The sequence below is a fragment of the Scardinius erythrophthalmus genome (assembly GCF_964197995.2).
Source record: "Scardinius erythrophthalmus genome assembly, chromosome: 3".
In the NCBI taxonomy this organism is placed as follows: domain Eukaryota; kingdom Metazoa; phylum Chordata; class Actinopteri; order Cypriniformes; family Leuciscidae; genus Scardinius; species Scardinius erythrophthalmus.
Window position 1 is genome coordinate 9,678,205 of NC_138223.1, and position 19,260 is coordinate 9,697,464.

A 19,260-nucleotide genomic window follows, 5' to 3' on the forward strand; every position below is an offset into this window, starting at 1 on the left:
ATTGGTACCATAGACTATAGGCTGCCATCAAGGCCTTAATGAAGGGGATTATGTGAACAGAAAGGGGGTTCACAATGTAAATGTGCAGCCCAGTTACAATTGGGATTCTTAATATTCCAGATTAATAATATTATATCAAATAAAAAAAGGCAGTTGACTAAAATCTTCCATAATCACAAATGTGAAAGCAAAACGGCCAGGATCTGTGCATGACTTAAGAATTTTCAGAGATTCACATTCCTGCACATTATTTGAAAGTGGTAAGGAAAGTTCCACAATTAAATATCAAGCTCACTGTATTACATACACTTATTGATCCTAACAGAACTGCATTTTTTCATAGGTGATTATGACATGTTCCTGCAGACAGGTGTTTTATGACCCCATTCCCTGACCCAAACCAGTTACAATGCAGCTCTAGCCAGGACAAGGGCACACAATAAAAATGAACTTCAGCTAACTAAAGGGAAGATTTCAGTGTCTGAAAAGTCTGAGGGTTGCACACCTGACAGGGCCTGTGACATTGCTGCATGTGCCATATTACACAACATTGCCAAAAAAAAAAAAAATAATTAAATGTTTAATAAAAGACAAATATGCTTAGTTCCTTGAGTTTTATTTAAATTGTTCTTTGTAAAGAAAAGCCAGTGGTCAAGTGCCTGCAACAAGAGATATTAGACACATGCCTCATGCAACAAATAAAAAGGAAGAGTTGGCTATACACTGACCACCTGTAGGCCTATGTCTCCTCTGTCTGTGCAGACTCTTCTGTAGGCCTTTCTATAGATGTGGAATCCTGCAACTTATATTGCAGCCATAAAGCATACAAGTATAAATGAAGTAAAGTTATTTATGCACTTGCAGGTAGGCTAGTTCCTCCATATGACAGTTGTCTGAGAGGCTTTATTCAGTGTCCAGTGCAATGGAAACAAATAGACATTACAAAGTCTTATACTTTCTTTCCTTTGGAAAGGTAGAAAATGTCCACTTACTGCACATATTTCAGCCACCACTTTCTTGGGAACAGATACAAGTGTGTATTATGTAAAAGTGCACAAAAGAGGAAAACACAATGTCATTACAATGAACTACACTCGGGAAAATGTGATCAATAACTCATGGCAAAATATTTTTACATTAACATAAGTTTATCAGTTTTCACTTTCACAAGTCAAAGCAATTCATCACTTTTAATGCGGCCTTCATTTAATGCAGCAATATGTACAATTATTTTACAGTGTAGGCTACTAAGATCTTTTCTTTTTTTCAGCCTTTTTCTTGGTTGCTTTTATAAACAGACAACCATTTATTCAACAGTGCCTTTTATAGAAGAGAAGAGACTATAATATAACTAAAAATTACCATTAGGCTATGTAGAATATTTTTGTACTTCACTTTTATTTGTTCCCATGTTCTAGTGTGGTGACTCTGACATTACAATGAAAAAAGTAGCCTAATTATGCAATTATTAAAATACAAATAAGGCTAATAAGTGATAAAAACATCTAACATGGCCACTTCTAACGGATTTAAATTGTCTGCTACTTTTTGCCAGCCCTCTCTCCTGGCTTTTGCAGACTTTGTGTTCCCTGGCGTTTTGATTAAACATTAAAATTCCGAATAAACTTCGACTATTAGTTCTTGCTCTGCTGAGGAGAAAAACTGTGCGCGCTCTTTGGCCACGCTGAGCAGCCAATAGCAGCGTTGCTGATCAATGTTTCTACGATCGATACATATCCCCTTTTAAACCAGCGCATGAACGCGCAGTTATCTCAGATAACTCAATCCAGCGATACTAATCATAAACAACAGGTGAGTTCGAAGAACCCAATTAGCCGGATCATGATTAGCACGATGATATCATCTTGGATGTGTCATTTGATCTCGGATGTAATAAGCAACGTACGAAGAACGAGCCCCAGATCAATAACTAATGAAGGTCACTGGATGTGATAAAGACATAAGTGTTTCATGGCTATATATCAGTAGTGTTTAGTAACTTGCATAATTATTTCTCATAAATCCATGGTGTAAATGAGAGGTCCCCAAATTTAGAAGCATCACAAATTTACATGACCATTCTATATTATGAATATAGTCAAAGCTAAGTGGTATGACACAATAGGATTTTTTTAGCAAGTAAAATTTAAAGGAGTAAAAAGAAGAATTAGGGTGAATCAATCAATTATGAATCATTTACTGCCACTGTGTGAATAATATGTTATCAAAAATCTGATTAACATGTAGCATACATAGCTACGCCAAATAACCTGCATATACCATCTATCACTTGTGCCGTCTCACTGCACTGCTGCTGCCAGACTCTTACACTCATAAGTAAAGGATTAGCTTTCCAGTGAGACAGCTCTGGTCATACTGCCATCTTATGTCCACTTATACAAAGTCACTTCACTTTGAAACTGCCACATGTGTTGATTCCTGCATTGCTATAGCAACCAATGCAAACACGTCAGAAAATGACACCCATCGCCTCACTTCCGAAAAACAAGTTCAGACAGTGTGTTCTACTGATCAGATCTGAAAGACAAACACTGCTGAACAGCATGAGAATGTTTTAATGGAGTGTATTTGAGACAAGAAAGGAGAACATTTTCTGTAAAATGTGTATCTCATCCATTTAATCATAGTAATCAAAACAAGTGCACTACATTGATGAAGTCTCAATATCAGGAATACAGTGATACAGTGTTCTTACAGTAAGCCATAAAAACAAAACAAAAAACATGTGGGCCTGGTTTCACTGACAGGGTTTAGATTAAGCCAGGATTAGGCCTTAGTTCAATTAGAGCATTTAAATGTGTCTTAGAAAATAAAACCATTACTGATGTGCATCTTGAGACAAAACAATGGCACTGATATATTTTAAGATATGTCAGTGCAAGTTGCTTTCAGTTAAAACAGCTCAAACATGCATTTTAGTCTGGGATACCAGTCTGTGAAACCAGGGGTTGGACACTTAAGCCACACTTAAAAATGTATGAATGTCAATGCATTATATTATTATAAATTCTGCAACTCTTTTTTCAATGTTTTGTTATCTAATGCAAAACCTTCACACATGATTAAGTGTCCAAATATGTTTGGGCATCAGTGAATGTGTCATAAGCATACAGGAGATGACATTTCTGCTGCCTGGATCATGTACACACAGCACACACTTTTTGGCATTTAGTCACCAATACGTTATGAATCAAAATACCTGCCAGGGGGATAATGGCAGCAAAAATATGAACACAACATTACTCATGTCATTTGTTTAAAATAAATATGAGTCACATTTGTAGAGCATGTGTGGCTTTATGTGGCCTACAGTGTTTTTGGATTTTTAGTTGAATGTGAGTGATACTTTCCAGTGCAAAATATAAAAGGTCCAGAAATGATGACGACATATTACTATAATAATAAAAGTTTTTAAAGGGCAACATATTTCTTTTTTTCTTTACTTTTGAGAGTGTTAAGTCACAATGCACATACTTCAGATTCTGACCATTTCAAGACACAATTACTCTAATTTTGAGTAATCTAGTTAAATGAATTATGATGCCTTCAGGTGCATACTGTATAAAATGCATTGTGGGTACAGCTGTAGGAGGTATAACATTCCAGTAACAACTTTTCAAATCAATTCAAAGTGTTAACAACCTGCTTTGAATTGCATATTATTCTCTCTGACTCATTCCGACCAATAACGCCTTGCATAGCTCTAACTGTCTTTGGATGTAACATTAGGTATTTCCCATCTGGATGTTCAACACAGCAAGAAATCTGTCCTTGTCTTTTTCTCTGTTTTAAATAACAATAAATGCATAGAATAGAATTAGATTCTTCAGGCACTGAATCATACTCTACACAAGTTTATGCAGTTACAATCTCTTAAAAGTGTTACTCCGCCATGACAGTTGACCTGGAATACACATGCTGGCTCCGTCCGAAATCGCATACTCTCTCGAGTAGGTACTTATTTTGAATAAGGTATTATTTCACGAACGCTTAAAAAAAAAAAAAAATACATTCTATATAGTATGAACGTGTGTAGTATGAATGTAATCCGGACGTGTTGTCATTATCATGTGACCTGCGTCAGTTGGAAAAACAGTACGGCAAAAGAGTGTCCATAGACAGTATAAGAAGAGTATGTCCGAATAAATAGTATTTGGAAAACAATAGACGAAAAGTCCCTGGATGACCTACTACTTCCGCTGAGATTTTAAAGTGTGCATGCGATGGACACTTTACTATTTGTGAATAGATCATTTGTGAATGGAATAGTACTTTTTTAACGGTCGCAAAGTAAATTGAAATGTAGTACCTACCTCACAGCGATACTTTACAAAACCGTGTTCTGCAACGTGTGAAATCGATACTGCATAACTGGAAACATGTTCATATACTTGCGTAGAGTACGTTTCAAGCCATATGTTGCGTTCAAGTCATGTCAGAATGATCACACTTATGAGTTAAGAATGCCACCTTGAAGTCGAAAATACTAATTGGAAACTTGTTGTATTCAAGCTCCATAGATAAAAAGTCAAAGTTCGAAATCATAATTATAATACATTTTAAAATCATAATTGACTTTTTATGTCATAATTTCAAAATTTTATATCATATTGACTTTTTATCTCATAATTTCAACATTTTATATCATATTGACTTTTTATCTCATAATTTTGATGTTGACTTTTTGAAGTCATAATGACTTGGTGTCTTGACTTCTTATCTCTATTTTGACTTTCATGTTTTAATTGTTTTCAACTCATAATTTTGACCGTCATAATTTGTTTTACATAATTTTGCCTTTTAATCTCATAATTTTGACTTTATCTCAGAATTATTACTGTCATAGTTTTGACTTTTTAATCGCATAGTTTCGACTGTATATGCCATATATTGACTTGAACACACGTGACATAGTTATGATTTCCAAACTCCTAAGTATGGTCTTAGCAGGACTTGAATGCATCATTATCTCATAATAACGGTTTGGTTACCAGCCTAGATCTTTAACCATCGATGTACTCCAACCAACAAAACCTCTACACACCCGTTTTACCATCACGTGTACCATATTCAATTTAGCTCTGATGCTCTTTCATACTGCAATAAATATTTGTTCAACATTAAATGAGATGAGAAATCTGTGTATATTTGGATTAGAAGGATAAATTCACTCATTTCTTATCCTCTCTCTGGGTGACTGGATTGTACATACACTGCAAGCCAGTCAAACAAACAGTGTGGATTGTGACTTGCTGAAATGATCCACTGTGGGTCTCACTAAAGAACTACATCGACTTGGCACAAATCTACTCTACAGTAAAAACGTTTCGTTTTTGTACAAAATTGATCCTAAAAATATACACACATACAGCATATTTTACATACAGTATTGCTAACCTAAGAAAACGGTCCGCTGTGAGCACACATTTTCTTTCTTGTCCCGCTTTCGGTTTAAGAGAGAGCAATACGTGTGCAAAGGCAGTATTTTCAGTGCTGCTTTTTGTCCAGAATGAAGCCGCCCGTCCCAGACACAAGAATAAACCACACACAAAACACATTTTTGTTCCAGTCTACCACTCACTGTACAAGTTTCCGGTGATGTTTCAACTTCGGTTAGAGTTTTGGAGATCAGAGCGGGATTCAATGAATCACTCAAGCTTGTGTTTGCCCACACATTACGACTAATCCCGGAAGGTTGCTATGGAACGGGAATTCATAACAAAAGAATTCTCTTCATCCGTTTTTGAGGGTCTTTGAGTCTTTAAAATTAATACCACCTCTTGCTGAAGAGTCTCACAGTGCAAAGTCTCCGCTTCTTCTGGGTCATGGTTAATCTGCGAAAATCCACCCGAAAATCATTAACACGTTAACAATGAGATACTTCAATACCCCCCTCCCTTCCTTGAAGAGAGGAGGCCTAAAATACACGCTTTGGGGGAAATGAGAGACTTTTGTGAAAAAGCATTCTTTGTCGTTACTCCGACAGTTTGATTTGTCCCGTACTTTCCTCCATCGGCTCCCCCGTTTGTATCAAGTCATTAGACAAACGAGGAGAAGCCGGTAACTGGAGTGCGTGTTCCTGGTGCGGGCTGCCCTGTGGGGGTGTAGACGCCCCCTACGCTGTGCTGGGTCACCACAGTCTGATAATACCCCCCCTCTGCATCCGTCATGGCACATTCCTCGTACCCTCCTCCGGTCTTCACGCTTTTGGGCTGCCGCTTCCACGAGTTGTAATAGGTGGGGTCGCTCATGTAGTGATTTACAAACGAGTGCTTGGGCTGCTCATCTTCGTAGTCGCTGTCGCTCACCTTTACATGAGGGGGGACGGGACGGCACGGGTCCAAACCAGAGAGAAAAAGAGCAGACAGTAAAGTTACAGCATGAGCGTAATTGTTGCCTGTTTAAAAAAGTACAAAGTAAGTTTTTGTTTATCTGACATGATGGTGGTCTTGGACTTATAGTGAAACTTACTGGCATGGATGAAGCATAACCTAATGTTGTTTTAAGTTCCACTGTAGCAATACAATGTAGTCCCGGATGTAGTCCCAATGTAGTATCAAAGTCATAGTTCACCCAAAAATGAAAAGTCTGTCATTTACTCACCCTCAAGTTGTTCCAAACCTGTATGAATTTCTTTCTTCTGCTGAACACAAAAGAAGATATTTTGAAGAATGTCGGTAACCAAACAGTTGATGGTCACCATTGACTTCAATAGTATGGTAAAAAAAAACAAATACTATGAAAGTCATTAGGGACCATCAACTGTTTGGTTACCGACATTCTTCAAAATATCTTCTTTTGTGTTCAGCAGAAGACGGAAATTCATACAGGTTTGGAACAACTTGATGATAATGATAATTAAATCAAAAGATGTCTGTAAAACTCCACCATAACCCCATGGCAGTGTTTCTGTGAGTGTTGTCATGTGTTTACCTCTGACTCAGACAGTTCAGTGGGTTTCTCTGTGAGGGTGGTGCTCTCTGTTAAAACAGCCCCATTGTAGTTGTTGCAGATGTCTTCATCAGAATAGTGGAGCCCACCTGGACTGGGCCGTGGAGGAGACCTGTGGACCAAATACCGCAGTTAAAGATTACATTTTTAAAAAATGTTAAAAGCAAATTATTGCTTTTTGAGCATGAAAGAAGTCTGTGAAGTTACAAAGCACAAAGTCCACTCCAAAGGGAGTTTCTAAACTGAAACGCCACCATTGTAGTCTGGAGTTTTCTTCCTGGAACAAACACGTCACAATATCCCCAATATTAATAATTTCCGCCGAATCATACGCAAAAAAAAGGGGGTGAGGCCTGGTTGAGTTGCTATAGTAGTGTGTTAAAACCCGTGGTTATGATAAGGGCCGTGACATTTCCAAAACATGCTCAAAGCAGTTGACCAATCACAACACACTGGTCCAGCTGACCAATCAGAGCACACTGAGCTTTTCGAAAGGAGGGGCTTCGTAGAGACAGGAACTACTGTAAACAGAGCGTTACTGACAGACTAGGAAAAGAGGTGCTTGCACAATGAAAAATATGTTCAAAATAATGTGTTTTTTGAACACCTATAATAGACCCCAAAACAAAATCAAGACTCCTCTAATATGGACACTTTTACATTTAATTATCAGTTTGTGCTACTAAACACTGAATATAACTTAATATAAGGAGTCATATTAAAATTAAACTGAAGATGTAGGCTATTTAAAGAAGAAATGAGGTGATAAATACATTTTTATAGTAGATTTCATGACTTTTCTCAGAGCTAACTCCTCCTCGGAACCACTTTACAGCAACTAGTGTCAAAGTGATTTTTAGTCGATGCATGGTGTCAATTTCAACTACTGTAACAGTAGCCTTTATATTACCATAATTTGACATATTATAAACAACAGTTCAGATGAAACCACACCTTGATCCATTCTTCTTTAAGAAAGAGCTCTTCACGTTCAAATGTCTGCTGTTCAACTCTAGGGCCGTGAAGCCGCCATTGTCAAGGGTTACAGACTCTTCTACCGTAGTGATGTGCTTTCCTGTGGGAAGAATCACATCCAAGTAATGCCAACAAATACTGGGATGTGTTGACTGATTAACTATCTTTAATTGTACAGTGTTCCCCAAAAGTTACACAAATGACTGAATTGGAGCAACTCCAAACACTTAGAATCTCTAAAAAACTTCCAGAAATTGTCTAGGAAGCAAAAAAACAGTGATAATACCATAAGGTACAGTGGTTGTACAGGTTTCAAACTACATGAGTTAGAGCGAGATTGAGTAAATTAAGTAAGAATACAAGTATTGTAAGTGAAACACAAGAATATGATCAATTATTAATATTCTGTTTATAAAAGGTGTTATTTGTATAAGTCTCACCTGTTCCACAGCTCCTGTACCTCTTGTTCTGTCCGAGCAGGAGCAAACCAAACACAACCATCAGAATGAGAATGAGACTGATCAACGCCATGACGATCAGGAACCACCACTCCTCATAGAAAGGCGTTTCAGACAGAGCTACAACAACAGACAATAATACTGCATTATTGTTCATTTATTGTTGACATTACATATATGAGGGAATACGAGATATATTTACAGTAGTGGCTAAAAGTGATGTCCAGAGGGAACATTTGAACAATATTTGTTTTTAATGGCACTTTAGGTTCTATTAATCAATCAAAATGTGAGGAATATATTAAATTGGGAAGAAGAATACACTAAACTTGGTTAAGGTATTAAAATGACAAAACTATCAAGAAAGGCAAACTCCAGCATATATTTTGTTATGCAAAAAAAGGCATAGAAAGACAAAAAGCCCACGGGAAATAAAGCATACACTGACTACAGTGTAATCAGTTATTAATATTTTGTTGGTTCTCCCTTGTTTTTGATTCCTCTGGGCACTTAACTTCTTTCCAATCCTCCTTAAGTTCTTCCCAAAGTTGAGCTTCATTGGGAGACCTGCATGACTTATCACAGTTGGATCTGGCCATTTTCACAAATGATACAATTGAAACGTTGAATGCGTACATTAGTTTTACACTCCAGGCACAACTTCACAATATGCATACAAAATATTTAATAAAAACTTTGAATAAAGTGTGAAGAAGCCAATTTTCCTGGGTCAGACATGACTTTTGGCCACTACTGTATAATTTTCTTTTCAGCAAGGATGCATAAACATAAAATTGATCAAAAGTGACAGCTAAGACATTTATAATGTTAAAAAAAAATTATATTTTAAATAAATGGTGTTTTTTTAATTTTGCTATTCACCAATAAATTCTAAAAAAAACAAATGTATCATGGTTTCCACAAAATATTAAGCAAAACAACACTTTTCAAAATTGATAATATGCAAATCAGCATATTAGAATGATTTCTGAAGCATCATGTGACACTGAAAGCTGGAGTAATGATGCTGAAAATGTAGATTTATCATCACAGGAATAAATTACATTTTAAAATATGTAAAAATAGAATATTTAATCAGTCTAAAACATTTTAAATGTAATAATATTTCACAATATTACTGTTTTACTGTATATTTCAGCCTTGTTCCATACTTATGGATGTGAATGTGCAGTGTGACACTAGATGGCAGCAGAGGCCACAAAGTAAGTATACAGCGCTCTACAGTTCAAACATCCTCTCTAAAATAGACACTTTACGTTGAAATGGTATACTAATGTCCATACTAATACTTTAAACTGAAAAATTAACTTGATTGATAAAGTATGCAATATAGTTTGCAATTGATATGAGTCAGGGTAAATGCCATATCAAATTTGTTGTAAACAAAAACAAAGCTGTGGGACAGATGTACGGTCTGTTCAATGGGTTGTCATTTGCAAGAATTGTTCAGTAAAGCGCAGTGGTGTGATATAATGAGGAAGATTACCAGACATAGCGGTGGAAGGCTGACTGGGGTCGCCGTAGCCCAAGCGATTGACCGCGATGACACGGAATTCATAGGCCACACCTGAGCGTAGGCGATCCAGACTGATGGTGTACGAGAAGCTTCCAGGCGGGAGATGCTTGACAAATGTATCCCATAATCCTTCATCTGAAAAGGCAAGATTTCAAAAGCGAGAGGGAGAGTAAGGAGAAGAAAGATTAGATAGAAGAGGTGGAAGTGAGAAGAGGAATGTTAATTGAGAATAAGCCTGGTTTTACAAGACCATGTAGTGCATGAGATGAAGAACTGATAATGAAAAGTCAAGGGTCATCTGAAGTAAGTTAAGCAGATGGACAATGAATTGCTGCTTACCTGATGGACGAGCCTCGATCACATATCCCGTGACGGGTCCCGCCCCTTCTACACCCTCTGACCAATGAAGCGTCAAAGCTGATGCGGACTTAGTGACTGAGGTCTGCAAGGGCGAACCAGGGGAGCCTATAAAATACAAGGTTTATTATTCCTATCTGAACGATCAACAACAGCACACAAAGATCCTAATGGATCTGGTCATTATTATCAATCAGAACAGTTCAGACTGACTTCAAATATCAGGCTGATGGAAAGAAAATGGATTTAAAAAAACAACAACTGAATACTTATTAAACATATTCTCTGCAGCCTACAACTAAGGAGTGTAAAACAGGCAGCTCAGCCATTCTGAAGTGGTTTAGATTGCATAAAGGTCACATTGAAGCTGTAGGGATACATCTTCATCAAAACATGCTCTTTATTGGTTACCGTGACCTGACAACACATTCAGTATACTGTTATCACACTTCATTTCTCACAAATCTTTTCACCTTTCAAATAAACTAGCTGATCCTAAATGTCATGGTTCAATTTACTCGTTCCCTGTTACACAGACATAGAATGTGAGTGTGTGTGTGTGTGTGTGTGTGTGTGTGTGTGTGCCAACGACCAATCACCAACCAAAATAGTTACATCGCTAGGAAACTATGCTATTACCATTTGGACGTATTTGGACATTCTATAGACATGTACCATGGAATTTTTTTTCGTATAAGTTTACTTGTCTACTCAATCCTTAGTATTTTCCATTTTTAAGAATGGTAGTTTAGAATAATAAGTCATCAATACTATGAAATACAGTAACACAAATGGACGTATGGGAATTTCGTAGCGACCAAAAACATTTTTTTTAATAAATATATTTATATAAATATATATATGCTAAGCATAAGGAATTTCTTTCAAAACCGTAAAAAAAAACTCATAAACCTATTTGAACGGTACAAACAACAAAAATTGAGACGACGGATATGTCACAGATTTGATTGACTGATTCATTTTTCATACAAGGATATTACGTTTATTTGTAAATGTGTACATAATCTAGTTTATTTACCTACTTTGTCGTTTTATTTATTTATTATTATCATTACTATTATTGTTTTGGTTATATTAATATTTGTATGTAGGTTAGATTATTTCGGCAGAAAGGGTTATTGTGGGAAAAAAGTATATAGAAATAAATACAAACTATAATAGCAGCACAGTGATACTAAATAACAATAACAGCAAAAATACATATGGTGGAATCTAAAAGTCAAAATGAATACGCTTTTAGCGATATATGTCGGAAACTTGTTGGCTGCATTTGCTGTGCTGTCTGGTCCTACTAATACACTAAAATAAATAAAGTATTTGTAAAGAAATTTATAAATTGAAAATCAGCTTATATTTTTTATACTGGAAACTTGTTGGCTGAATTTGTTTGCTATCTGGCCTTTCTAAGGAAGAAAGAAACTAAGAAAGAAAAAGAAAGAAAGAAAGAAAGAAAGAAAGAAAGAAAGAAAGAAAGAAAGAAAGAAAGAAAGAAAGAAAGAAAGAAAGAAAGAAAGAAAGAAAGAAAGAAAGAAAGAAAGAAAGAAAGAAAGAAAGAAACTTGTTGGCTGCATTTGCTTTGCTATCTGGTCCTATTCATCCACTGACTAACAAAAAAAAATTTAGTAAATTCATAAGTAGAAAATCAACTGTATTCATCTACAAAACTACTTTCAACCATTTAAGGCCTTTAAGATTATCAGAAACATACATTCACCCCAGTGTATTTACACTTTAGACTGGTAGTGTACCATGGAGTACCATGTCAAAATGGTATGAATTAATATTTCAGTACCATATAGGATACATACAAGCACCCCAGTATTTAAATTTTTTTTGCTCAAAATTCTGGCCATTTACACACTCCATCATAATCCATACTGACTAATCAGAGTCCACCGCTGCATGAATCAGCTTCATCTCATCTGAAGAACATTCTATGTGAGGCTCAACATCCCACCACAATGAAGACGCTGTCATGAGAACGTTCAAGTGCTCAAAGGCTACGTAAAATCCCTTTCTCATTACAGCGCACTAATCAAACCATGACGTTCACACAGCCTTATTTTAATTTCCGTCTCCAACTCATTTTAAAAATTAAGATAATGAAATGCCATCTCTCTAGTGGGTCCCAGGGTTTAGAAAGGTGTTTTTTAGAAAAGCACTAGTTAAACGCAGTCATTTCATATTCAACAATTAATTGAATCCAAAGAAAGCCTCCAGCTCTTGTGTCTGTAACTGCAGGGGATGTTGCTTGATTTATTATGAGTTATTACATTCACGTTTACTAATACCTTCCACTGGTCCTGCAGTGATATTGGCTTCCAGTTCGGGTCCGTAAGCAATGGTTCTGGCCTGAACCTTGAAGCGATATGTCACGGCCCTCTTCAGGTCACGAACTTTCAGCCAGCGCTGCCAGTTCCCCTTGATCTCCACTGTAACCGTCTTACTGACACCTGTCAATTGAAGAAGGGTCTTTATGAATATTGTATAATATATATCTGTACTCAAGACTTTTTTATTATTACAATTTGAATGATGACTATATCTCTCCATCCTGCTCACCATGAACTGGTGCGGTGGGCTCATAGACCACTCTGTATCCTTCCACCACTCCGTTGGGTTGCAGAGGAACTCCCCATGACACATTCACCGAGCTTCCCGTCACCTCCGAAAACACCACATGAGTGGGGGCTCCAGGAGCTTGAGAGAGAAAAGCCACACGTGTATACACTTATGCTAAATAAACCGATTTCCATAAAAACAACAAAGAAATTATATACAAATATCACAAATACACTACTGTTAAAATGTCTGGTCAAACATCCATTCCACAAAAATATTAGCATATTGGAATGACTTTCTAATGGATCATGTGACACTGAAGACTGGAGTAATGATGCTGAAAATTTAGCTTTGCCATCAAAGGAAAACATTACATTTTGAAATATATTCAAAATAGAACAGTTATTTTGTTATTGTAATAATATTTCACAATGTTACTGTTTTTACTACATTTTTAAAGTTTTAAACCTGCTTTTAGCCTCTTAACATCCTTGATGTGTCATTACAAGTGCACAGGTCATGTGAGTGATTCCTTCAGAGTGAACACGAGTGAATCTGACTGCGGTAGATGTGAAAGATATTAATAAAAATGATGTTTATTCAGCCAGCGCACATACCTGTATTTACATCCTGTTTTCGGTCGAAGTCCACAGTCGATTGTCGAGTTCACGCGCGTGATCATAGGTAACTAAACCTATGCACGTGAACTCGACAATCAGTTCAGTAATTTCACTTAAATGACAATTAATAGGTCATTTTCATTGCCATTTAAGTGAAATTATTGAACTTAAATATACAAGCTTGATAAAAATGATCATTCTAGAAGAAAATTTCAGATGGCACTTAGAGGCTTTTGCATCTGAACTCTTCATATATATATATATATATATATATATATATATTCTAAAGATTAAAGTGCACAACAAATAAAGTTATAGTGTTATTGAAAGAATAGATTCTGAACTGCCAGAACGAGTTGGAGTAATTCCAGTCTCACTTCCTGTTACATACCCACGCAACAATGTAACACATTTGCATAATGCCAGTCTATTGTCTTCATTGGCTGCCCGCGAACAACATCTACTCCGACCCTCAAACACTATAGTTGTTGCTGAGGCCTGGACGAGTTTGGTTTGTGTTGTGGACATGTCCAGAAGATTCGGTTTTCTGCGCTACGAATCCACTTTGCATGCATTTCAAAAGGATGAGGATGACGCCATCATTACTGTTTGTATAACTGTGTATCAAGTGCAAGTTCAGATATGGTAGTGGGTGTTTGGTTTCCAACACACGCTGTAAGTGGTAGACCAATCACAACACAGTTGGCTGTCTGACCAATCAGAGCAGATTAGGCTCACGGAAAGGGGGGGTTTAAAGAGACTGAATCTTTGAACTAATTGTTTCAGACACTTTGAAAAAAAGAGGTGATGTGCATTATGAGAAAATGTAAGTGGTTTTTTGACTTTTGATGCATATAAATCTGTTGTAGGTCTAGGAGACCTTCAAAACAAAATCAGAAACCTTTAAAATAGTATAACAGGGGCACTTTAAGTGTTTTTACAAAAATATGAGCTGTACATTTTCGTTTTAAACCACAATGTCTTGCTCTTTAGGCTTTCCTATGTAAGTGCATTAGAGTAAACATGATTTTTTTCCAAAAATTGTTTTCAGTAAAAATCAATGCAACCAATGCTGTCTAGAGTCAATAGAACTTGAGCCCAGAACATTACTTTAATAAAACTGTCACAGTATGCCTGTATATGTTCAATCTGCATTACAGCAAATGGCAATTAAAAGGTTCAATCAAACTTGTTTTCATTTGCCAAATTTTGCTTCAAGACTCTTAAATAGGGTAATAGAAAGAAGCGCCACATTTACTATCTTAATGGAAGCAGTAATACAAGAAGAATGACATGTCTGACAATGTTTTGGACGTCTCGGTTGGTTGTCTGGCGCGCATGCATCCGGATGAGCGTAACGGGATCTCAGCGGGACTCACCAGCCTGCAGGGTGCGTCCTTTACGGGCCGCACTGAGCGGCCCGTCACCCGCCGTGTTAAATGCAGACAGTTGCACATGGTAAGTGGTGTAGGATGTCAGGTTCTTCAGGTGCACGGATGTATCTGGAACAAACAAAACTAGTTCCTTCTCCGTCTCATTCTGCCTGTCCTTTTCCCAGTAATGGATCTGTGGGAAGAAAGGAATGACACATATACAAACTTAAAGGAATATTCACCCAAAAATGTAAATGTCCAAACTCTAAAACCGTATAGTTTGAAGACTGTACTTGTCGCTCCTTTCCATGCATTTACAATGAATGGAGACTGGAGATATATAACTTCATAAAACTCATTAAAGAATTATCTTATGCTCACCAAATCTGCATTTATTTGAACAGAGGGATTTGAAATGTTGATGGTGTTTTTATTACTCAGCAGGTGAGTAAGGTATTTTACTGAACAGATAAATTGCCATATGTAGCTCTCTAACAGAGTTCATTGTAAAGCATTATCTATTATGAAGTGTAATTTTCCTCACAGTAACGCAGAGCCGAGGCACAACCAAAACAATGTTCTTCCACAAAATGCATGCAGTTCTGTTTTCTATATGCTAGAGGGACAAAAGTTACATAGTGTACCTTTTAAAAATCTTACGGACCCCAAATTACAGAAGAGTATTCATACATTTATGATATTTTTATGATATATGTGCTGTTTTGGAAGAATAAATGCTACATTCATCATTCACTGAGCAACTAAGTACACTTTTAAGAATGCCTCATTATGTAATCCAAGGAAAAAAGAAAGTCATACGTATTTTGAATGATATGAGGGCAATACAGAAGTGTATATTCTTACATTTATGATATTTTTATAATATATGTGCTGTTCTGGATGCCTAAATGCTACATTCATCATTCATTGAGCAACTAAGTACATTTTTAAGAATGCCTCTTTCTGTGTTCCAAGGTAAAAAGAAAGTCATACGGATTTTGAATGATATGAGGGCAAGAAAATGAAGACAAATGTTTCATTTTTGGGTGAACTATTACTTTAAATACACAAACACACCGAAACAAAAATGAAATAAGAAATGTGAATTGATACTTTGTGTGTTTGTGGACAGAACAGAAGGATTCATAACCAAATCCTGTTCAAATGTCTATGAGAGACAGATGTACAGATGGCGTAAATAGGAAAACAACGGTGGAAGCTAATGCGGTGAAATCAACAGATGACAGTGAGATAAGGGAAGACAGACTGCAGATGAACGACAGTTTATTTATGACGATAAACAGATGGACTGCCTGACTGATTTTGGAAATACTTTTCATAAAAGCCAGGTCTCACAACTGACTAAACAATTGTGCATTATGTATTCATGCATTGAAATTTTTGGCACATAGTGTACAACGTGGCAAACATTATGTGCATGGGAATTATAGGTAATTTCTAGTTGGTGAAAATATGCATTTGACAATTAAAAACATTGAATATTATAATAACCAATTATACTTAATAATACCCAATGCCTTATGGGTCGTACACAGGATGGATTCTTGTGAATGTCTGCAGTATTTATACATTTTTGTTCTAAGTAAAATTACTCTAGACAGACTAGACATCTTGTGCCTTATTCAAAAATAATTACAAATCATATGGCTAATATTTTGTCCATGCATGTGAGTAAAAAGTTATCGTCACCTTGTATCCCTGAATTTTTCCATTTTGTGTCTCGACGGGTGGTGGCTGCCACTCTACGTCCAGCTGGCTGGAGGACATGGATTTCACCTGAATATTCTGAGGAGCCACTGAAGGAGCTGTGAACACATGCACAAAATTATTATTTTGAATTGAGCAATAAACAAATCAAACGTGCATGTGTCTAGACTTCCACAGTTGGACAACTATTTACTGTATAGACTATCAGTCTCATATAAAGGCCAAATGTAAGATGACATTTCTCTGTGGCATAATGGACAGTGACTAAACTGAAAGGAAACAGAGGTTTAGTGATTTATTGACACTCTAAAATGTGTAAAATGTAACGTCTCTGTAAACAGGCCAGCTGTCGCGTTTTGTTTCCAGAAAAATATTAAGCAGCACAACTGTTTTCAACATTGATAATGATAAGAAATGTTTCTTGAGAACCGAATCAGCGTATTAGAATGATTTCTGAAGAATCATGTGACACTGAAGACTGGAGTAATGGCTGGAGGAATAATTACATTTACAGCTATTTCAAATAATATTTCATAACATTAAAGTTTTTACTGTATTCAAATAAATGCAGCATTGGTGAGCATGGATATATATATATATATATATATACACTCACCTAAAGGATTATTAAGAACACCTGTTCATTTTCTCATTATGCAATTATCTAATCAACCAATCACATGGCAGTTGCTTTAATGCATTTAGGGGTGTGGTCCTGGTCAAGACAATCTCCTGAACTCCAAACTGAATGTCAGAATGGGAAAGAAAGGTGATTTAAGCAATTTTGAGCGTGGCATGGTTGTTGGTGCCAGACGGGCCGGTCTGAGTATTTAACAATCTGCTCAGTTACTGGGATTTTCACGCACAACCATTTCTAGGGTTTACAAAGAATGGTGTGAAAAGGGAAAAACATCCAGTATGCGGCAGTCCTGTGGGCGAAAATGCCTTGTTGATGCTAGAGGTCAGAGGAGAATGGGCCGACTGATTCAAGCTGATAGAAGAGCAACTTTGACTGAAATAACCACTCGTTACAACCGAGGTATGCAGCAAAGCATTTGTGAAGCCACAACACGCACAACCTTGAGGCGGATGGGCTACAACAGCAGAAGACCCCACCAGGTACCACTCATCTCCACTACAAATAGGAAAAAGAGGCTACAATTTGCACGAGCTCACCAAAATTGGACAGTTGAAGACTGGAAAAATGTTGCCTGGTCTGATGAGTCTCGATTTCTGTTGAGACATTCAGATGGTAGAGTCAGAATTTTGCGTAAACAGAATGAGAACATGGATCCATCATGCCTTGTTACCACTGTGCAGGCTGGTGGTGGTGGTGTAATGGTGTGGGGGATGTTTTCTTGGCACACTTTACGCCCCTTAGTGCCAATTGGGCATCGTTTAAATGCCACGGCCTACCTGAGCATTGTTTCTGACCATGTCCATCCCTTTATGACCACCATGTACCCATCCTCTGATGGCTACTTCCAGCAGGATAATGCACCATGTCACAAAGCTCGAATCATTTCAAACTGGTTTCTTGAACATGACAATGAGTTCACTGTACTAAAATGGCCCCCACAGTCACCAGATCTCAACCCAACAGAGCATCTTTGGGATGTGGTGGAATGGGAGCTTCGTGCCCTGGATGTGCATCCCACAAATCATCCATCAACTGCAAGATGCTATCCTATCAATATGGGCCAACATTTCTAAAGAATGCTTTCAGCACCTTGTTGAATCAATGCCACGTAGAATTAAGGCAGTTCTGAAGGCGAAAGGGGGTCAAACACAGTATTAGTATGGTGTTCCTAATAATCCTTTAGGTGAGTGTATATATATATATATATATATATATATATATATATATATATGTATAAATATTTATTTTTATAATAATGTATACTATAAAACCTAATATATATATATTTTTTTTAAATATGCAATTTCATTGTATAAGCACACTCCTTCCCCAGTCCATACAGACATACTGTATATTTCATAGATCTGTTGTTTAGTTGGGCTTGGTGTCATAGTCTGTGAGTGCCTTTGAACTGTATATGTCAAAATCCCTTTTCAGCTCATTCTACGCTCCTATAAAGAGAGATATGTAATTAAGATGGCCTTGTTGTCTTTGTGTGTTAAAGTCACGCCAGAGGGACGTGGTGTTTAATGATGTGCCATCCCTCTCATTCGGATTTTTTCAGAGAGGTCAGATGTGTACACTAATCTGATTTGTGCACATGGCTCATTTTTTAAATTAGCTTAGGTAATGGGCTTTCATACTGCTCTACATAGATGAGTTTACAGTTAAATTAGCTGTGCTGTGATACATGCTAACACACAAACACATCCTATAAACTGAAAGAAGGTCATATCTTCTCTATTTCACTTACATACAGCATTCATGAAAGATCTTGTATATGGGGAATATACACTCACCTAAAGGATTATTAGGAACACCTGTTCTATTTCTAATTAATGCAATTATCTAATCAACCAATCACATGGCAGTTGCTTCAATGCATTTAGGGGTGTGGTCCTGGCCAAGACAATCTCCTGAACTCCAAACTGAATGTCAGAATGGGAAAGAAAGGTGATTTAAGCAATTTTGAGCGTGGCATGGTTGTTGGTGCCAGACGGGCCGGTCTGAGTATTTC

General features: G+C 36.9%; 1 protein-coding gene across 1 annotated transcript in view; it reads right to left on the minus strand.

Moving 5' to 3' along the window:
- Positions 1–2,947: 2,947 nt before the first annotated feature.
- The window catches only part of sdk1b (sidekick cell adhesion molecule 1b), an 82,642-nt gene continuing 66,329 nt past the window's right edge, over positions 2,948–19,260 (minus strand). Inside the window, exons 26-35 of the mRNA XM_081360998.1 lie at positions 16,586–16,701; positions 14,882–15,068; positions 12,883–13,020; positions 12,612–12,773; positions 10,282–10,407; positions 9,913–10,077; positions 8,388–8,525; positions 7,927–8,047; positions 6,955–7,084; positions 2,948–6,329 (exon numbers count right to left, since the gene is read on the minus strand). Of these exons, the coding sequence (XP_081217124.1) occupies positions 6,060–6,329; positions 6,955–7,084; positions 7,927–8,047; positions 8,388–8,525; positions 9,913–10,077; positions 10,282–10,407; positions 12,612–12,773; positions 12,883–13,020; positions 14,882–15,068; positions 16,586–16,701 (1,553 nt within the window). The 3' untranslated portion in view covers positions 2,948–6,059. The remainder of the gene's footprint in view (positions 6,330–6,954; positions 7,085–7,926; positions 8,048–8,387; positions 8,526–9,912; positions 10,078–10,281; positions 10,408–12,611; positions 12,774–12,882; positions 13,021–14,881; positions 15,069–16,585; positions 16,702–19,260) is intronic.